The 22,411-nt window shown below is 45.1% G+C and overlaps 1 protein-coding gene and 1 long non-coding RNA gene across 2 annotated transcripts; both read right to left on the bottom strand.

Moving 5' to 3' along the window:
* Nucleotides 1-373: 373 nt before the first annotated feature.
* Nucleotides 374-1,819, bottom strand: LOC149972956 (uncharacterized). The gene is made up of 3 exons (XR_016490112.1): nt 1,717-1,819; nt 1,165-1,282; nt 374-968 (listed from the first exon to the last, which is right to left on the bottom strand). It is a non-coding gene; the product is annotated as an uncharacterized LOC149972956 (long non-coding RNA).
* Nucleotides 1,820-6,871: 5,052 nt separating this feature from the next.
* On the bottom strand, nt 6,872-20,470 carry LOC110490865 (fish-egg lectin-like). Its single transcript, XM_090214990.1, has 7 exons — nt 19,956-20,470; nt 19,596-19,829; nt 19,154-19,407; nt 18,940-19,049; nt 18,380-18,482; nt 7,997-8,037; nt 6,872-6,905 (listed from the first exon to the last, which is right to left on the bottom strand). The coding sequence occupies exons 1-7, from the start codon at nt 20,008-20,010 to the stop codon at nt 6,872-6,874; spliced, it is 831 nt and encodes a 276-aa protein (XP_090071116.1). The 5' UTR covers nt 20,011-20,470.
* Nucleotides 20,471-22,411: the final 1,941 nt, after the last annotated feature.

The following is a 22,411-nucleotide window of genomic DNA, read 5'->3' on the forward strand; positions in this document are numbered from 1 at the left end:
ATTTTCTGCTGCTAAATAGATATTTAAATATATGATATATTTCCCTTGATTCTATCTTATGAATGCCTCAGCATTGAACAACTGTTTTATCCCACCATAAGACAAAATATAAGGTTGTTTTGAATCCATGCTTTTAACAATGTCTTTGTAAACAAAGACAGTATATATCTTCTAAATATGTTTAAAGTGATCATGTTGATCTCATGGACTATCAGTCCTTGCATCCATATCTTCATCTCTGAATTTGAGTGGTTACGTTTCTCTAGCTCCATCCCTCAATTTGATTTCAAACCAGGTGGTGGTGCTGTTGTTCAGCTGACTAACGAATTCAGGGTTGTGGGCTGCAGTCAGGTTTGGAAAAGAAGACATGATGTTTGTTCAGTAGAGTGTTTTATTGACGTAGATAAAGTACTGAAAAGCATTACAGAAAGAAAAGGTACATCAATGTCAACATTTCATAATAAAACAGTCTTATTAAGAATGAATGAAAAAATGGTGGTCTTTGTAACAGCTACTTAGGTGAGCTGTTACAAAGCGACTTAGGTGACTAAATTAGACTTGATACACTTGACAAGCTAAAATACATTTAAAGATTAGAATCAAAGATTAGTGGGGCCTCCTGAGTGGCGCAGCAGTCTAAGGCACGGCATTGCAGTGCTTGAGGTGTCACTACAGACCGGGGTTTGATCCCAGGCTGTGTCATAGCCGGCTGTTACCGGGAGTCCCATAGGGCGGCGCACAAATGGCCCAGTATTGTGACGGTTTGGCTGGGGGAGCTTTACTTGGCTCATCGCACTCTAGCGACTCCTTATGGCGGGCCAGGCTCCTGCAGGCTGACTTCAGTCGTCAGTTGCACAGTGTTTCCTCCGACACATTGGTGCGACTGGCTTCTTGGTTAAGCGTGCGAGTGTAATGGAGCGTGGTTTGGCGGGTCATGTTTTGGAGGATGCATGATTAGACCTTCGCCTCTTCCATTGGGAAGTTGCAGCGATGAGATTGGATTGCAATTGGACATCACAAAAAGGGGGTAAAATAATAATACACATTTTAAAAGAATGAAAGATTAGCATTGCAACTGAGTTTGTCATTCTCATCTATGGCTCAGACCACCTGGGTCTGCCCTGAACACAACTCCCAGATTGTAGCTTTAAGTAGCAACCTTACCTGTTAAAGGACCTGGCCTGCCTTGTTGACCCCGAAGACACTGCCATCAGTTGCCACCTCAATCAAGGAAAGGCTGCCGGAAACAAGCTTTGTTTTGGTAGGTTTTTGGGTTCTCATCCTGGGAACAAACACGTCAATCAGGGTTTTGGAAGCAAAGTCATTGGTGAGTAGCACAATTTCTACTCTAACCTTAACTGTTATAATAAACAGTTTTAATATAATTGGTGTCCATGGGGCAGACAAGCTACTGCTCATGAAGCCAAGCGTGGCATCACTTCTCAGGCAGAATGGTACAGCTGCCTTGTTTACCCCCACAGTAAACGGGTTACCCCCCCACACATCAGACTGCTTAAGACTGCCTGAGGAACACAAAGACAGAGAGCATCTGCCAAATTACTCACACTGACATATTGTTATGATTAGAAAACATTAAATCATTTTGTTCAAGAACAACTAGGAAAAAGTGACAACATGAAAGCTAAAAAAATCACACCTATACAAGATCTACCCTCTGAAAATAACTACAGTTATAAAGCAATGCTCTTCACTTACCAACAGTTCGCACCCAGTTACCAGCCACCCAGTTACCGGCCACCAACTTGAAGACTGTCTGTTGTGCTGATGTCCCAGATCATCTTACAGTGACGTGCTTCAGGGAACCACCCAGGTAAGTGTTTCTTGTCATGAATCTTGTTCTGGAGAAGCTCTACAGTGGTCACTAGTTTGCGCAGCCACAAAGTAATACAAACTCATTTTAAATCTAACCTAAACCCTAATTTAACCCCACTGCTAATCCTAATTCCTAACCCTAACCTTAAATTAAGACCGAAAATCACTTTTTTGTCTTGAATTTGTATAACATAGCCAATTCTTTCTTTGTGGCTGGCCTATCTATCTGGAATCGCTTAGTTCTGCCTCCAGGGCAAAGTTCATGACAATAAACGTCAACCTGCATAATACCACGAAAGCTCCCTCAGAAAGAAGGACTGCACATGTATGGTCATTGCAACCACTTGGCCCAGTCCTGCATCAATCTGTACCACATTATAGCGATTGGGTACAAGTAGGATGGCTGCAGTGGTTCTCATATTATCTCTGTCGATCTACAGTATAAGTTTGGTGGCAGTTAGGTTGAATACATACTTTGTCCCCATATATATATTGTAGCCCAGCACACAGATTTCAATCCATATGAAGGAGCATCCCACAACCTGTTGAATGGGTGGTTCATGGAAGAACCCTCCTAACCAATTAGTGGCACATCCTGGAAATGTGTCCGATAATGTGACTAAACCAGGTCCACTGCTTTAGAGGTGGACAAATATCTGGATAGTTTTTTCCTTTTTGTTGAAACCTCTCAATGAACATGCAGAGCGTGTTTTACTAAGGAGGGAGGGGATTTCAACATGCAGTGATAGGTGTGACCGTCTGGGTGAACAGGCTGTGGCTCGGGTGACTGGAGTCCTTGACGATCTTTCGGGCCTTCCTCAGACACCAGCTGGAGTATGTCCTGGAGGGAAGGTAGCTCACCCCCAGTGATGTATTAGGCATTCCAAACCACACTCTGTAGAGCCTTGCGGTTGAGGGCAGTGCAGTGTTGCAGTGCAGTGATGCAGCCAGACAAGATTAATTTCTGGAGGTCATAGCTGCTCTTCTGTATCCATCCATATCCCCAGACCATATCCCCAGACACCAGGAATTAAAAGCAGTTTTGCATTTATTGTTTGTCATTTTTACTTTTTCTCCCCATTTTCGTGATAGCAACACTGCGATGTTGACCGCTGCGCTACTCGGGAGGCCCCAGTTTTGTGCCTTTTCATGCCATTTCCCCATGGTTTCTGTTTGTGATATGTGCAAATTTTCACTGTTGTAACAATGTCCTCCATGCATTTCCTGGTGAACCCTGTGACTGAGTTTGTAGTCATCTATGTTATTGTCGGAGGCGACCTGGAACATTTCCCAGTCTATGTGATCAAAAAAGTCCTGTAGCATAGATTTGATTTGTCAGACCAGCGTTGAACAGATCTTACCACGGCCATTTCCTGCTTTAATTTCTCCCTATAGGTGGGTAGAAGCAGGATAGAGGTGTGATCTGATTAGCCGAAGGGGGGAAAAGGGGGGGCTTTGTATCCATCCCAGAAAGAACAGTAATCTAACATTTGATTTCCTTGAGTAAGACAAGAGATGTATTGATATCATTTCTGTAGCACTCTTTAGATTTACATTGTTAGTCATCAGCCACAATGAATGCGGCCTCTGGATGTGCAGTTTACTGTTTGTTCAAAGTATAATTGTATAATTCCTTGAGTGCCAGCGTGGTGTCGGCCTGCTGTGATGATAACCGATGAGAATTCTTTTAGGAGGTAGTCGTCAGGTATTCCAGATCAGGTGAGCAAAATGTCGAAAGAGTTTCTACATTACAGTAGTCACACCAAGAATTGTTGATCATGAAGCATACTCTTTCTCGTTTGTTCTTTCCTGACAAATACTTTGTCCTGTCCATCCGTTGAATGAAAAACCCAGCAGGCTGGATAGCCGTGTTTAGCACCGATGGGGAGAGCCATGTTTCCGTGAAGCACAGTACCATACAGTCTCTCTTGTCCCATTGGTAGGAAATTCCTGCCCTGAGCTCATCCACTCGTATAGTCCAGATACTGAACATTAAAATACTAGGAAGGGGTGGGCAATTAGCCCTTCTCAGCCTTACTAGAACGCTGGTTCTCCTTCCATTTCTCTGGCGGCACCTTTTGGGTAAGGCACCAGGTATGAGTGGGACTGCTTCTGGGAATCCAAATAAGGGTCCAGGGCCCAGATTCACAAACGACTTCTTAAGAAAAACTTAAAAAGCGTATTAAGAAAAAAAAACAAGTTCATAAGATAGTTTGTAAATGCAATTCCTAACATTTCTTAAGAATTCATGATTTTCTTATGAACTTCTTAACTATCTTCTTAAGATCATTGTCACTAGGCAACCGAGCTAGCTAAGCCATCTAGCTAGCAAGGTGAATCATGTAAGCACATTTCTTACTGAGATTACTGGTCTAAAATGTTACTGGATTTAAGACAATCAATACGGAATCTTTCAGGCGAAGTTTGTGAGTGAATTAGACATGCTCAGTTGCTTTCATTAGCCTATTTTCTCACTTCCATGAGTTTAAGACAAGGGTTTAGTAGTATTGGAATTAAGAATATTTTCAAGAAGAAATCCAATAACTTTATTTTCAAGAATCTAATTTCTTCTTAACTATTTTCTTAGGAAGAAACATAGGAAGAAACGTAAGAACATTTTCAAGAACTTTGGGGAATAGCAACTTTTTTAGTATTTTTCTTTTTCAGTATAAAGTTAAGGGGAAAATGGCACATAAGTAAGAAATGTCTTCTTATGAAGACTTGGTGAATCTGGGCCCAGGTCCAGAAAGTTGAATTTGAGGTTCGACTACATGTTTTATTTCATAACTGCTAGCATGACATAAGTATTTGATACATCAGAAAAGCAGAACCTAATATTTGGTGCAGAAACCTATGATAAAAATTACAGACCTCTACATGCTTTGTAAGTAGGAAAACCTGCAAAATCGGCAGTGTATCAAATACTTGTTCTCCCCACTGTATTTGTCTATTGTGGCCTGATATGGTTCCCAATCAGAGGCAGCTGTTTATCGTTGGCCACCTAAATATAATCCCCATTTTCCCTTTTGGTTTTGTGGGTTCTTGTTCTATGTTTAGTTGCCTGTCTGCACTACTCATTTTAGCTTCACGGTTCGTTTTGTTATTTTTGTTAGTTTGTTCAGTGTTCATTCATTAAATAAAGAAGAATGTATGCATACCACACTGCACCTTTGTCTCCTTCGTACAACGAACGTGACAGAAGAACCCACCATAAAAGGACCAAGCAGCGTGGCCAGGAGGAGCAGACTTCATGGACATAGGATGAAATTCTGGAAGGTAAGGGATCCTGGACGTGGGAGGAAATATTGGCAGGAAAGGATCGCTTACCATGGAAGCAGTTGGAGAAAGCGCAGGATGAACGGCGAAGATACGAGGGGACACTGTCAGCACGGAAGCCAGAGAGGCAGCCCCAATAAAAAAAAATTGGGGGGGTACAGGAGGAGATTGGCTGAGTCAGGTTGGAGACATGAGCCAACTCCTCGTGCTTACCGTGGGGAGCGTGTGACTGGTCAGGCACCGTGTTATGCAGCGACAGTACCCAGTCCAGAGCTTCCGGCGACGTTTCACAGTCCGGAGCTTCCGGCGGCGGTCCACAGTCCGGAACCTCCGGCGACGGTCCACAGTCCGGGGCCTCCGGTGACGGTCCACAGTCTGGAGCCTCCGGCGACAGTCCACAGTCTGGGGCCTCCGGCGATGATCCTCAGTCCAGAGCCTCCGGCGATAATCCACGGTCCGGTTCTACAAAGGCGGAGGGATCAGTGTAAAGAGGGGGGACTGCGTCCAGAACCGGAGCCCACCCGGACCCTCCCCTATAAGTTCAGGTTTGCGGTCGGGGGTTCGCACCTTTGGGGGGGGGGGGGGTACTGTCAAGCCCTGACCTTAGTTATCTTTAATATCTCTGTTTTCTTTATTTTGGTTAGGTCAGGGTGTGACGAGGATGGGTATGCCTGTTTTTGTATTGTCTAGGCGTTTTTGTAGGTATTTATATGTCTATGGTGGCCTGATATGGTTCCCAATCAGAGGCAGCTGTTTATTGTTGTCTCTGATTGGGGATTGTATGTAGGTGGCCATTTTCCCTTTTGGTTTTGTGGGTTCTTGTTCTATGTTTAGTTGCCTGTCTGCACTACTAATATTAGCTTCACGGTACATTTTGTTATTTTTGTTAGTTTGTTCAGTGTTCATTCATTAAATAAAGAAGAATGTATGCATACCACACTGCACCTTGGTCTCCTTCGTACAACGAACGTGACATAGATAATACCCAAGTATAATTGTCTCTACACATGTAGATTGTCTCCTTTACTATGGAAGTTAATCAAAATCAATGATCATGAAAATACACTGTTTATTATACTGGTGTCAATTTTGTGAGAGTAAACATTTATTATTTTTCAATAAAATCTCTAAACTATTGTAGTGGAAATTCACCACCATGTCGTGGATATTACCACCAGGGACACTCGAAAGCAATCTTAAATGAATCATCCTTTCTGATCAGCGTGCTGGAGAGGTTCCAAACAACTCAATGCACCATAGTACACATGTCAATCAGGAGCTCTGCTGGGGCAGTCTCAGCAGATGACTATACACAGACAAGTTCTATTTGCATGATTTAGCATAATTAATCAATCATTATCATATTGTTTCATTCATGTGACCGACCAATACTGTTTCATCACATGTGACAGACCAATACTGGTTCATAACATGTGACAGACTAACATCTCACAAGGTTTATTTCTCTCTAAACTGAGACCTTGAAAATTAGATCTTTCAAATCAAATAAAATTGTATTGGTCCCATACACATGGTTAGCAGATGTTATTGCGAGTGTAGCAAAATGTCTTCTCAAAACAAAGGTCTGGGCGTACTGCTAAATAGCAGATACTGATAGTGAGAATTCGTTCAGTCAGTCACTTGCATGAACACAGAAAATGGTTATTAGAAAAGCACAAACATTTAAAAAAATCCAGCACACCCTCAACAGGAAAGGCATGGTGAAACCGGACTTGGAGATGACCCAAAGATGGTCCAAGTCTTAGGTCATGTGCTTGTGGTGGCTAATTTCTTTACTATCAAATGAGGAGACAAACTTATCACACAAGTCAGAGTTATACTTAAACTAAATCTTTATTCACTTATTAATAAGGGAGCAGGTCAATACCACACACACATATAAAGTTAATCAATATAAGTGCTCTACAATAATGATGGCTGGTCGACGAATCACCCACAGATGATTCGTTGAGAGCCCCGAGAAAAAAATAACAAAGGTCTTTTATAGTCAAGATACACCCCTACATTGAAGGGGTCACAAGGTTAAGATTTGTATGAAAGATACTTAAAATTCACAGCAGACAGTATCTGCTGTAAAAACAGTTATCTTCGTGTAGAGACCCGGGTCTGGCCCCGAGCCATCTCTCCCTGGTACCAAATAGATCAGAAACATTAACTCATGCTCTGGAATGCGGTCTCCTTAGGTTTTATCACCCAAAAGACATGGTAAATCTCCTGTCAGTGTTATCTCCCAGAGGCCCATCCTCAGTAGAACACACACACAATAGTTATAAGAATCCTCTATTCTGTTGCATAAAACAACTATTTGATGCAATAAAAGTATTATAACAATCTTGCAATTTTGCTCTCACATGCTTCATGTGCATGCACATTGAGACATGGCTCCATCCAGTGCCCTCTGGTTTACTGGCTGTGATGCCGTCTCTGTGCTGAAGAAAGGGTGTGGTTTGTGTTTTAAAGGAGATCCTAAATGTTAGAGAGACCGTCAAATATACACGGTAAAAAAATAAAGTGGTTTCAACTAATTATTATTAAGTAAGGCTTTTTTTTTGTTTACTCAACTTTTCAGGTCAAGTGTTAGCAGAACTCAATGTTTAGTTGGCCCAAAATTGTGTTTGCTCAACTTGTCTATGTTTGTTCAACTATTATTTGGGCATCTAACAAAGAAAGCATGTGCAACTGGTTACACACACAAAGTGCTTTTCACAGACAATGTTTTCAACTTATATATCAGACGTCCATGATTACATTGTTCATGTTCATTTATTCAGTCATTGTTATTCAACATGTCCTTGCCTGAGATTTGAACTCACAACCTTTGGGTTCATGGCATTCTGATCTTCCTGCTAAGTTATTGTTTTCCTACCTTGTCAGAACATTCAGGTGCATTGTTTGGACGTTGGGGTCCTGAGAAGGCAGGAAAACATGTACACATGTACGCACGCACAAATATATGAGATCTGCTAATATAATATATGATATGACATATGACACGGTGTTAATCAAGGAACAAAGGTGAATGTGGTCACACTTTATTTAGACAGTATTACCATCTGTAGATCATCTATATTGAACTATCTGTTGATAAGCAAATGTTTGTTAAGGTTACAGTTAGTGTCAGCGTTAGGATAAGGGTTAGGTTAAGGGTTAGGCTAAGGGTTAAGTTTAGGTTCAGGGTTAGTTAGTTGAAATGTTGTTGAGTTATTGAACATCTACTGAACATCTACTTGGGATTATCCAAGTAAAGTGTAAACAGGCACCACCACACTATCTTTCATACGTGGTGCAGTGAATTACAGCCCCAGAGTCCAATTGGTTATGAACGATAACACCCACTTTAGATTATCTGGGTCTCTAATAATAACAAACTACACAAGGGGAGGAAATCGTGTGTCCTTGAGATATCTTTAATCAAGGTCAAGAAAATACAGCTTATGATGTTGTAACCGTTTTCCTTAGGTGAAAGAGAGTCAGACCAAAATGCGGCGTGGCTATTGCGATCCATGTTTAATGAGACAAAGTAAACACGATCAAATACAAAAACAAATAAACATAACACGAAAACCGAAACAGCCTAATACTGGTGCAAAATAACACAGAGACAGGAACAAGGACAATCACCCACAAAACCCAACACCAAACAGGCTACCTAAATATGGTTCCCAATCAGAGACAATGACTAACACCTGCCTCTGATTGAGAACCATATCAGGCCAAACATAGAAATAGACACACCAGACACACAACATAGAATGCCCACCCTGCTCACGTCCTGACCAACACTAAAACAAGGAAAACACACATGAACGATGGTCAGAACGTGACAGTACCCCCCCTCCAAGGTGCGGACTCCGGACGCACAACCTAAACCTATAGGGGAGGGTGTGGGTGGGCATCTGTCCGCGGTGGCGGCTCTGGCGCTGGACGTGGACCCCACTCCATGATAGTCTTAGTCCACCTCCTTAGCGTCCCTAGATAGGCGACCCTCGCCGCCGACCTTGGCCTAGTAGTCCTCACCAAGGGCCCCACTGGACTGAGGGGCAGCTCGGGACTGAGGGGTAGCTCGGGACTGAGGGGTAGCTCGGGCCTGAGGGGTAGCTCGGGCCTGAGGGGTAGCTCGGGCCTGAGGGGAAGCTCGGGACTGAGAGGTAGCTCGGGACTGAGAGGTAGCTCGGGACTGAGAGGAAGCTCGGGACTGAGAAGAAGCTCAGCACTGAGAGGAAGCTCAGCACTGAGAGGAAGCCCAGGCAGGTAGTTGGCTCTGGCAGATCCTGGCTGGCTGGCAGTTCTGGCAGATCCTGGCTGACTGGCAGTTCCGGCAGATCCCGGCTGACTGGCGGATCCTGGCTGACTGGCGGATCTGGAAGATCCTGGCTGAATGGCGGATCCTGGCTGAATAGCGGATCCTGGCTGACTGGCGGATCTGGAAGATCCTGGCTGACTGGCAGCTCTGGCTGCTCCATGCTGACTGGCAGCTCTGGCTGCTCCATGCTGACTGGCTGCTCTGGCTGCTCCATGCTGACTGGCTGCTCCATGCTGACTGGCGACTCTGGCTGCTCCATACTGACTGGCGACTCACACACGAACGATGGTCAGAACGTGACAGTTGTTGACAAGCAGTGGTGAGGGGAAGTGCGGCAAGAATCAAAACAAGAAATACCATGCAATGCTTCCCTATGAGAAACATTTGGAATTATTCCTGAGTACGCTTGGAAAGTGGAGACGCCACAAACGTAAAAAATTAAGTAGAAATATTATTGGAGACAGCATCGCATTTCCTAGCAAAGATTGTAAATACATTTGGCCAAAGACCATGAAGGATCTCGGCTGGCCTCTGGTGGAGGAATTGTCACATCAGCATGTAGAACAAGAATAATAATGCATTTGCTACTTGCAATCTGGTTGATATCTATGTTGCCAAGGGGATGTAAAGATTGTGGCCACTAGATTTTTCAAATGTATTTCACCTTTATTTAACCAGGTAGGCTAGTTGAGAACAAGTTCTCATTTACAACTGCGACCTGTCCAAGATAAAGCATAGCAGTGTGAACAGACAACACAGAGTTACACATGGAGTAATCAATAAACAAGTCAATAACACAGTAGAAAAAAGTATATATACATTATGTGCAAAAGGCATGAGGAGGCTGGTAATAGGGGTTGCGACAAAGGCGGCGGATAGTTTCAGAAATAGCTGATTTGTATGGGTCCAGGTTTTGCAGCTCTTTCAGAACATCTGCTATCTGGATTTGGGTAAAGGAGAAGCTGGGGAGGCTTGGGCGAGTAGGTGCGGGGGGGGGGGGGGGGGGGGGGCGGAGCTGTTGGCCGAGGTTGGAGTAGCCAGGAGGAAGGCATGGCCAGCCGTTGAGATGCTTGTTGAAGTTTTCGATTATCATGGATTTATCGGTGGTGACCGTGTTACCTAGCCTCAGTAAAGTGGGCAGCTAGGAGGAGGTGCTCTTGTTCTCCATGGACTTTACAGTGTCCCAGAACTTTTTGGAGTTAGAGCTACAGGATGCAAATTTCTGCTTGAAAAAGCTGGCCTTTGCTTCCTGACTGACTCCGTGTATTGGTTCCTGACTTCCCTGAACAGTTGCATATCGCGGGGCCTATTCGATGCTATTGCAGTACGCCACATGATGTTTTTGTGCTGGTCGAGGGCAGTCAGGTCTGGAGTGAACCAAGGGTTCTGTTCTTAGTTCTGCATTTTTTGAATGGAGCATGCTTATCTTAGATGGTGAGGAAGTTACTTTTAAAGAATGACCAGGCATCCTCAACTGACGGGATGAGGTCAATATCCTTCCAGGATACCCGGGCCAGGTCGATTAGAAAGGCCTGCTCGCAGAAGTGTTTTAGGGAGTGTTTGACAGTGATGAGGGGTGGTCGTTTGACCGCGGACCCGCAGTGGATACAGGCAATTAGGCAGTGATCGCTGAGATCCAAGATTGAGAACTGAGATTGAAGACAGCGGAGGTGTAATTGGAGGGCCAGTTGGTCAGGATAATGTCTATGAGGGTGTCCATGTTTACAGATTTAGGGTTGTACCTGGTGGGTTCCTTGATGATTTGTGTGAGATTGAGGGCATCTAGCTTAGATTGTAGGACTGCCGGGGTGTTAAGCATATCCCAGTTTAGGTCACCTAACAGAACAAACTCTGAAGCTAGACGGGGGGCGATCAATTCACAAATGGTGTCCAGGGCACAGCTGGGAGCTGAGGGGGGTCGGTAGCAGACGGCAACAGTGAGAGACTAATTTCTGGAGAGATTCATTTTTAAAATTAGAAGTTCAAACTGTTTGGGTATGGACCTGGAAAGTATGACATAACTTTGCAGGCTTTCTCTGCAGTAGATCCAGCTGTGTATGTGCACAGTTTTAGACTGGTCCAATGAACCATTGCATTTCTGTTCAACACAGCGTATCAACACTGCCCAAATGTGCCTAATTTGTTTATTAAAATAACTTTTCAAGTTCCAAACTGTGCACTGTCCTCAAACAATAGCATGGTATTCTTTCACTGTAATAGCTACTGTGAAGTGGAAAGTTAGATGAACAATAATTTAATATTTCTGCCAATATCAGATATGTCTATGTCCTGGGAAATGTTTTGTTACTTACAAACTCATGCTAATCGCATTAGCCTATGTTAGCTCTACCGTTTCGTGGGGGACCCACCGATCCTGAAGAAGTTTTCAAGTAATGATGGAATGTCGTTTCTCTTTGCTTATTTGAGCTGTTCTTGCCATAATATGGACAGAGGCTAATAATGAGAAGCAGGAATGGAGAGTGAACATTTAATTTTGCACAGACATGGAACAGGACAGGAACAGCGTCTGAACCTGGTAACACAATGACATACGACAATTAACGCAGAAGCAGGGAACAGAGCTGGGGAACAGACAGATGTAGGGGAGGTAATAACACAGGTGATTGAGTCCAATGAATCGCTGTAGCATGTGACGAGGGTAAGCAGGTGTGCATAATGGTGGTGGCAGGAGTGCGTAATGCAGTGCAGCCTGGCGGAAGGAGAGCGGGAGCAGACTAAATAGGGCTATCTTCTGGATACCACCTCTACCTTGTTGATTGACTCAAACGCATTAAGAAGGAAAGAAATTCCACAAATTAACTTTGAACAAGGCACACCTGTTAATTGAAATGCATTCCAGGTGACTACCTCATGAAGCTGGTTGAGATAATGCCAAGAGTGTGCAAAGCTGTCATCAAGGCAAAGGGTGGCTACTTTGAAGAATCTCAAATATAAAATATATTTTGATTTATTGAACACTTTTTTTGGTTACTACATGATTCCATATGTGTTATTTCATAGTTTTGATGTCTTCACTATTATTCCACAATCTAGAATATAACAAAAAAAAAGAACAACCCCTGAATGAGGAGGTGTGTCCAAACTTTTGATTGGTACTCTATATAGAAATAGTAAAACACAAAAACGAATTAAGTAGTACTTTCAAGTATTCTTACACCACTGTATGTCCCTGACACTACATTAATAGGGAACCTGTAAATCAAACTATGCATCAGGGAACTAAAGGTTCACCAGTTCCTGCACACTGTAGAACTATAGTACACAAGTCATATTTAACTTTTTGAGAAAGAAGATTCACAAAACAGATTGTTAACTGGATCTTTGCAGAGCTACCTTAAATCCCCCTGTTCAATATTATTTAAAACCACTGAAATGAGTTTCAAAATGAATGCTTTATTTGAGGGAAATTATAGGAGATAATGAGCAATAACAAGGATTCCATCCAACCCTATTGATGACCTCTGAAGAACAGCAAAACCCATGTGGATTGTGAGCAACATGACCGTGCCCTAGTTTACACTACAGTTAAATAGCCTCCATGGCAAAGATATATTTAGGTGTTAATCAAGGACTGATCAAGAAAATAGCACACAACTTAAATAATGCTGTTGCTGGTCAATTTTGTGTGAGAATAAATCTTCACCGAACATTTTTATCTTCTCAATAAGATCATTGATTTAATATTGATAGAGATAAGGTACTGAAAAAGTATAGTTAAAGACATTTTGTTTTTGTATTAAGGATCTTGTGAAATAACATAAAAATTTCTCAAGCAGAAGGCTCTTCCAGAAACCAACATCAATGAGTTAGCAAGTGAACGGCCTTCAGCTGCAAAGGAGAAGCTAATGTGTGCACACCATGGCGAAGCCGGACTTGGAGACGACCCAAAGACTGTTACGGTGCGTGAATGAGGACCCAAAAGCGAATCAACTTAAACAGAGCTTCTTTAATTACCAAACATAGGTAGGCTCAGATGGACCGGCAGATTCCGACAGGACAGGACAAGGTTACAGCAAACATGACGACAGTCTGGTTCAGGCATGAATGACACAAACAAACAAGAATCCGACAAGGACAGGAGCAGAAACAGAGAGAGATATAGGGACCTAATCAGAGGGAAAAAGGGAACAGGTGGGGAACGGGGTGAATGGGTAGTTAGAGGAGACAAGGGACAGCTGGGGGAAAGCGGGGGAGAAAAGGTAACCTAACACGACCAGCAGAGGGAGACAGGGTGAAGGGAAAGGACAGAGACAAGACAACATGACAGTACATGACAGTACCCCCCCACTCACCGAGCGCCTCCTGGCGCACTCGAGGAGGAAACCTGGCGGCAACGGAGGAAATCATCAATCAGCGCACGGTCCAGCACGTCCCGAGAGGGAACCCAACTCCTCTCCTCAGGACCGTACCCCTCCCAGTCAACTAGGTACTGATGACCACGGCCCCGAGGACGCATGTCCAAGATCTTACGGACCCTGTAGATAGGTGCGCCCTCGACAAGGATGGGGGGGGGGGGGGGAAGACGAGCGGGGGCGCGAAGAACGGGCTTAACACAGGAGACATGGAAGACCGGGTGGACGCGACGAAGATATCGCGGAAGAAGAAGTCGCACTGCGACAGGATTAATGACCTGAGAGATACGGAATGGACCAATGAACCGCGGGGTCAACTTGCGAGAAGCCGTCTTAAGGGGAAGGTTCTGAGTGGAGAGCCAAACTCTCTGACCGCGACAATATCTAGGGCTCTTAGTTCTACGCTTATTAGCAGCTCTCACAGTCTGCGCCCTATAACGGCAAAGTGCAGACCTGACCCTCTTCCAGGTGCGCTCGCAACGTTGGACAAAAGCCTGAGCGGAGGGGACGCTGGACTCGGCGAACTGAGATGAGAACAACGGAGGCTGGTACCCGAGGCTACTCTGAAAAGGAGATAGCCCGGTCGCAGACGAAGGAAGCGAGTTGTGGGCGTATTCTGCCCAGGGGAGCTGTTCTGACCAAGACGCAGGGTTGCGAAAAGAAAGACTGCGTAAGATGCGACCAATAGTCTGATTGGCCCGTTCTGCTTGACCGTTAGACTGGGGGTGAAAGCCGGAAGAGAGACTGACGGAAGCCCCAATCAAACGGCAAAACTCCCTCCAAAATTGAGACGTGAATTGCGGACCTCTGTCCGAAACGACGTCTGACGGAAGGCCATGAATTCTGAAAACATTCTCGATGATGATTTGTGCCGTCTCTTTAGCAGAAGGAAGCTTAGCAAGGGGAATGAAATGAGCCGCCTTAGAGAACCTATCGACAACCGTAAGAATAACAGTCTTCCCCGCTGACGAAGGCAGTCCGGTGACAAAATCTAAGGCGATGTGAGACCACGGTCGAGAGGGAATAGGAAGCGGCCTGAGACGGCCGGCAGGAGGAGAGTTACCGGACTTAGTCTGCGCGCAGACCGAACAAGCAGCCACGAAACGACGCGTGTCATGCTCCCGGGTGGGCCACCAGAAACGCTGGCGAATGGAAGCAAGCGTACCCCGAACGCCAGGGTGGCCGGCTAACTTGGCAGAGTGAGCCCACTGAAGAACGGCCAGACGAGTAGGAACGGGAACGAAAAGAAGGTTCCTAGGACAAGCGCGCGGCGACGGAGTTTGAGTGAGTGCTTGCTTTACCTGCCTCTCAATTCCCCAGACAGTCAACCCGACAACACGCCCCTCAGGGAGAATCCCCTCGGGGTCAGTGGAGGCTACTGAAGAACTGAAGAGACGAGACAAAGCATCAGGCTTGGTGTTCTTAGAGCCCGGACGATAAGAAATCACGAACTCGAAACGAGCGAAAAACAGCGCCCAACGCGCCTGACGCGCATTAAGTCGTTTGGCAGAACGGATGTACTCAAGGTTCCTATGGTCAGTCCAAACGACAAAAGGAACGGTCGCCCCCTCCAACCACTGTCGCCATTCGCCTAGGGCTAACCGGATGGCGAGCAGTTCGCGGTTACCCACATCATAGTTACGTTCCGACGGCGACAGGCGATGAGAAAAATACGCGCATGGGTGGACCTTGTCGTCAGAGAGGGAGCGCTGAGAAAGGATGGCTCCCACTCCCACCTCTGACGCGTCAACCTCGACAACGAACTGTCTAGAGACGTCAGGTGTAACAAGGATAGGAGCGGATGTAAAACGATTCTTGAGGAGATCAAAAGCTCCCTGGGCGGAAACGGACCACTTAAAGCACGTCTTGACAGAAGTAAGGGCTGTGAGAGGAGCTGCCACCTGACCGAAATTACGGATGAAACGACGATAGAAGTTCGCGAAGCCGAGAAAGCGCTGCAGCTCGACGCGTGACTTAGGGACGGGCCAATCAATGACAGCTTGGACCTTAGCGGGATCCATCTTAATGCCTTCAGCGGAAATAACAGAACCGAGAAATGTGACGGAGGAGGCATGAAAAGTGCACTTCTCAGCCTTCACAAAAAGACAATTCTCTAAAAGGCGCTGGAGGACACGTTGAACGTGCTGAACATGAATCTGGAGTGACGGTGAAAAAATCAGGATATCGTCAAGGTAAACGAAAACAAAGATGTTCAGCATGTCTCTCAGGACATCATTGACTAATGCCTGAAAGACAGCTGGAGCGTTAGCGAGGCCGAAAGGAAGAACCCGGTATTCAAAGTGCCCTAACGGAGTGTTAAACGCCGTCTTCCACTCGTCCCCCTCCCTGATGCGCACGAGATGGTAAGCGTTACGAAGGTCCAACTTAGTGAAAAACCTGGCTCCCTGCAGGATCTCGAAGGCTGAAGACATAAGAGGAAGCGGATAACGATTCTTCACTGTTATGTCATTCAGCCCTCGATAATCTATGCAGGGGCGCAGAGACCCGTCCTTCTTCTTGACAAAAAAAAACCCCGCTCCGGCGGGAGAGGAGGAGGGGACTATGGTACCGGCGTCAAGAGCTACAGACAAATAATCTTCGAGAGCCTTACGTTCGGGAGCCGACAGAGAGTATAGTCTACCCCGGGGGGGGGTGGTTCCCGGAAGGAGATCAATACTACAATCATACGACCGGTGTGGAGGAAGAGAGGTGGCCCTGGACCGACTGAACACCGTGCGCAGATCGTGATATTCCTCCGGCACCCCTGTCAAATCACCAGGCTCCTCCTGTGAAGAAGAGACAGAGGAAACAGGAGGGATAGCAGACATTAAACATTTCACATGACAAGAGACGTTCCAGGAGAGGATAGAATTACTAGACCAATTAATGGAAGGATTATGACAAACTAGCCAGGGATGGCCCAAAACAACAGGTGTAAAAGGTGAACGAAAAATTAAAAAAGAAATGGTTTCACTATGATTACCAGAAACAGTGAGGGTTAAAGGTAGCGTCTCACGCTGAATCCTGGGGAGAGGACTACCATCCAGGGCGAACAAGGCCGTGGGCTCCTTTAACTGTCTGAGAGGAATGTCATGTTCCCGAGCCCAGGTCTCGTCCATAAAACAGCCCTCCGCCCCAGAGTCTATTAAGGCACTGCAGGAAGCTGACGAACCGGTCCAGCGTAGATGGACCGACAAGGTAGTGCAGGATCTTGAAGGAGAGACAGGAGTAGTAGCGCTCACCAGTAGCCCTCCGCTTACTGACGAGCTCTGGCCTTTTACTGGACATGAAGTGACAAAATGACCAGCGGAACCGCAATAGAGACAGAGGCGGTTGGTGATTCTCCGTTCCCTCTCCTCAGTCGAGATGCGGATACCTCCCAGCTGCATGGACTCAGCACCCGAGCCGGCAGAGGAAGATGGTAGTGATGCGGAGAGGGAGGCGACGGAGAGCGCGAGCTCCTTTCCACGAGCTCGGTGACGAAGATCAACCCGTCGCTCAATGCGAATAGCGAGTTCAATCAAGGAATCCACGCTGGAAGGAACCTCCCGGGAGAGAATCTCATCCTTTACCTCTGCGCGGAAACCCTCCAGAAGACGAGCGAGCAAGGCCGGCTCGTTCCAGCCACTGGAGACAGCAAGAGTGCGAAACTCAATAGAGTAGTCTGTTATGGATCGATTGCCTTGACATAGGGAAGACAGGGCCCTGGAAGCCTCCTCCCCAAAAACAGATCGATCAAAAACCCGTATCATCTCCTCCTTAAAGTCTTGATACTGGTTAGTACACTCAGCCCTTGCCTCCCAGATTGCCGTGCCCCACTCACGAGCCCGTCCAATAAGGAGAGATATGACGTAGGCGACACGAGCAGTGCTCCTGGAGTAAGTGTTGGGCTGGAGAGAAAACACAATATCACACTGGGTGAGGAACGAGCGGCATTCAGTGGGCTCCCCAGAGTAACACGGCGGGTTATTGATTCTGGGCTCCGGAGATTCGAAAGCCCTGGAAGTGGCCGGTGGATCGAGGCGGAGATGGTGAACCTGTTCTGTGAGGTTGGAGACTTGGGTGGCCAGGGTCTCAACGGCATGTCGAGCAGCAGACAATTCCTGCTTGTGTCTGCCTAGCATCGCTCCCTGGATCTCGACGGCTGAGTGGAGAGGATCCGAAGTCGCTGGGTCCATTCTTGGTCGGATTCTTCTGTTACGGTGCGTGAATGAGGACCCAAAAGCGAATCAACTTAAACAGAGCTTCTTTAATTACCAAACATAGGTAGGCTCAGATGGACCGGCAGATTCCGACAGGACAGGACAAGGTTACAGCAAACATGACGACAGTCTGGTTCAGGCATGAATGACACAAACAAACAAGAATCCGACAAGGACAGGAGCAGAAACAGAGAGAGATATAGGGACCTAATCAGAGGGAAAAAGGGAACAGGTGGGGAACGGGGTGAATGGGTAGTTAGAGGAGACAAGGGACAGCTGGGGGAAAGCGGGGGAGAAAAGGTAACCTAACACGACCAGCAGAGGGAGACAGGGTGAAGGGAAAGGACAGAGACAAGACAACATGACAGTACATGACAAAGACGGCCCAGGTCGTAGGTCACATGCTTCATTATCATGCACATTGGGATATTGCTCCATCCAGTGCCCTCTGGTTTACTGGCTGTGATGCCGTCTCTGTGTTGAAGAAGAAGGTGGGTTCACATGCCTCATGATCTTAAAGGGACATTTCTAAATGTTGCTACTTCATATTAATCATCTCCAGCACCACCCTAACATCAACATACACTATTTGAAAATGGCGTTTCACATTTAAAGCTCATAAATGTTTTATAAAGCGCATACATTGTTAGACTTATATAATTGTATATAGCCATAGATTTTTGTATCCCAAACTGTAGCTTTAAAAGGAGATCCAACTTTTACACGGTCAACACATTTCTTTATAAGTCTATTATAAGTTTAGATTTTAAATAAAAAAACGTAGATAATAAATTAATTTAAATTTTTTTGCTTCACAAAGCATGTACAGTAAGGATAAGAGTTATCATATCATTTTCAAATGATTTAATAATGTGTGGAAATAATGTGGAAAAAGGGTGGAACCATACACATAGTTCAGTAGCAACCTTACCTGGTATAAACACTACCCGCAGAGGTGACCCCAAAGACACTACCATCAGTTGCCACTTCAATCATGGAAAGCTTGCCATCAATGTGACTCCACCCATTGTTTGAGGCAGCCTTGTTTCAGCTGGAAAACAGATTCAATCAGTGTTTTAGGACAATTACAACCGTTATAATATGAAACCGTTTTAGAATAACTGACACTCTCCATCCTCTACTACTCTGCTCCAGCTCTCACACTCTTCCCCAGATCTTACACTCATTAAGAAGATATCATCATTCTTGTTGACTGCCCAGCACCCAAAAGGTCCGCAACTAGAATACTTCACACTTCCTGGCAATCCTGTCCATGGAAGAGGTGAGCCTGGACCCTTGTAGCCAACTGTGGCACTACTTGTAAGACAGAATGGAGTATCGTCCATGTTGGCCCCCACAATAAACTGTTCACCTCCAGCATCCAACTGTTTCAGAAGGCCTGAAGACCACAAAGAGAGACAGACGAGCAAACATGAAGTGCGTATCTGTGAGTACTGCCAAATTACTTACAATGGCATTATGTTAAACATGTAAAACATTAATCATTCTTTCAACAGCCTGATGGTATCAGGAAAGCTAAGAAGCAGGTGTCCTCTGGATAAATATTGAGTAATGCTCTCCACTAACCTGCAGCTTGCACCCAGTTACCGGCCACATACTTGTAGATTGAGTCTGCCTTGTTGATTCCCCAGATCCCTGCTGGTCCTACAGTGATATGCTTCAGGGAACCAGGCAGGGGGGTCCATTTATCACCTACCAGGTAGTAGGGGGTTTGACTTGTGTTCGTAGCAACCACTTGCCCCAGTCCTGCATCGATCTGCATCAGATTCTTGATATCCACTACAGGCTGACAGTCCCAGGCTATGGAGACACCAGATCAATGACACATGAGTAAAGTAAACCAGTATAAAGGAGGATGAAATTATGGAGCCAACTTCATGACCAATTCGAAGTTGATCAAGCATGTTTAAGATGATGGTTACTTACCATGACTGACGGCCAGGAGACAGAGGAACAATAGGACGGCTGCAGTGGCTCTCATGATGTCTCAGTAGATCTACAGTATAAGTCTGGTTGCAGTTTGGTTGAACACATACTTTGTCCCCTCATATATATAGCCCTGCAAACAGCAACCCCCATAAAATAATTATTAATGAGCTATTTATATTTGACAAAAAACCTGTTCCAAGGAAAAGTTAACAGGAGGAGGACAAACAACCTGTTCCAAGGAGAAGTTGGGAGGAGGATATAACCCCACCCTCTCCCACACAAAGACACAATATAAATATAAAAGTGTTAATGAGCTATTTACATTTGACAAACAACCTGTTCCAAGGTAAAGTTAAAGGGAGGTGGATATAATTCCCCCCGCACACACACACAACCATGCACGCACACACACACACACACACACACGCACAATATGAGATATGATCATATTGTGGCGAAATCCTGCACGGAGCCTTCACCATGCGCTGACACTTTAAGACCTCATCAGCAGTAAGGAAGGAGGAAATAAAGACAGCTCTTTCAGCTCACTGGGGTGGAGCTCTTGGTTGGCGCGACAGTTTTATTGTGTGCGTGTGCGTGTGTGTGTGTGTGTGTGTGTGTGTGTGTGTGTGTGTGTGTGTGTGTGTGTGTGTGTGTGTGTGTGTGTGTGTGTGTGTGTGTGTGTGTGCGCTATGCTGCAGAAGTCCTTGTTGGATCGTATGGCTTAGTAGCAACATTGTTGCGAAGCTTTGACATACAAGCCAATAAACCATCAGACGGTCAGACAGTACAACTGCAAGCCAGTACAACTGCAAGTCAACAGCTAAGATCTCTCTTTCTCTTCCTTCTATCGTTCCAGTGCTTTACCCTGCAGCAGACTTTCTATTTTTCAAATGCACTTTCCATTGAAGTTCATTAGAGCTGGAATATTATTGCCCTGCCAGAAGTATTTGGGTGGACATTTTAGTTAAAAGTGAGGTTGCTTGCAAGTTGTGTATTGTTATTTGAACTGTATTGAGGTGGGGTGTACTAATGACGTGGCCAAGAAGATTGTGGACATTTTTAAGGCCTTTGTTGTGTCTATGAACACCCCCCACATTCATACACTCTGCACTCCTCCACTGGAAGATAATACATATTATTGCAAATCCTCTGTTGATGACTGGGTTCTTTCTTGTAAATTGTCTCTTCTACTGATGTGTGTGGGTCTGGTAGTGGTACGCTCTCTATTCTACTCTTTTCCTTTCAGCCTGGCGCCCGAACAAAATCTTTGTCTTTACCCCTCTCTAATAAATACAGCTACAATATGATAGATGAGGTGTTAATCACCAGGGACAAGCTTCCTGCCATCTAGGACCTCTATACCAGGCGGTGTTATAGGAAGGCCCTAACAATTGTCAAAGACTGCAGCCACCCTAGTCATAGACTATTCACTCTGCTACTGCACGGCAAGCGGTACCGAGCACCAAGTCTAGGGCCAATAGGCTTCTAAACCGCGTCTACCCCCAAGCCATAAGACTCCTGAACATCTAATCTAATAGCTACCCAGACTTTTTGCATTGCTCCCCCCCCCCCCATATCTTCTATGCTGCTGCTACTCTCTGTTATTATACTGTATATGCATAGTAACTTTAATAACTCTACCTACATGTACATATTACTTAAATTACCTAGACTAACCGGTGCCCCCGCACATTGACTCTGTACCGGTTCCCCCTGTATATAGAACTCACTATTGTTATTTTACTGCTGCTCTTTAGATATTTGTTACTTTGTGACACAACACGTGACACACAACATTTGATTTGATTTAATCAAGGAATAAAGATGAATGATTATTTAGATAGTATGACCATCTATATGGGACTATCAACAATTGTGATCAGTGAAAGCATGATTACAGTTATTGTTCGTACAGACACCACCAGTCCATCTCTTATATGTGGTGGAGGGAATAACTGCCCCAGAGCCGGAATAGGTTATAAAAGATGGCCTCTGAAGCACAGAAAAACAATGACCATGCCCAAAAGTTTTTACACCCTGCTGAAAAAGCCTCCCAGAAGGCTCTATTGATGACATGGGGATATTAACAGTATATCCACCACAGACTTTTTGGGGGTGTTTTGTAAGGGATAATCAACGAGGGGATATGCGTTCTATGGGAAATAATGAACAACGTGGAAGGAACTAGCGGCGTGGAACTGACCTTCCACAGAGTTGCATTATTTTACAGAGCCTAGAGTTGATTATCCATGTAACATTGCTGTAAATTAACACATTTTGCTGCTAGTAATGTGTTCATTTATAGGTAGATTTGTGTTCAACATCCTACCATGCTGATATACTGTGCACTATAGAGAAATAATGCCCTTCAAGCCCTTAAAAAAAATGTATTCAACAATAATTTTTTTATTTATTTAGTTTTTAGTTTTTATTAGGATCCCATTAGCTGT

This window comes from Oncorhynchus mykiss, chromosome 21, assembly GCF_057628025.1.
Source record: "Oncorhynchus mykiss isolate SJ-2025 chromosome 21, ASM5762802v1, whole genome shotgun sequence".
NCBI classification, from domain to species: Eukaryota; Metazoa; Chordata; class Actinopteri; order Salmoniformes; family Salmonidae; genus Oncorhynchus; species Oncorhynchus mykiss.

What these genes read in the sequence shown, in the direction of transcription:
- LOC110490865 (XM_090214990.1), bottom strand. Translation starts at nt 20,010, where the DNA reads ATGAGAGCCACTGCAGCCGTCCTATTGTTCCTCTGTCTCCTGGCCGTC. An exon ending in TAACTGGGTGCAAGCTGCAG is followed by an intron (nt 19,408 to 19,595) that starts GTTAGTGGAGAG and finishes TGTGGTCTTCAG; the next exon opens with GCCTTCTGAAACAGTTGGAT. An exon ending in CACCTGAATGTTCTGACAAG is followed by an intron (nt 6,906 to 7,996) that starts GTAGGAAAACAA and finishes CTCATTTGATAG; the next exon opens with TAAAGAAATTAGCCACCACA.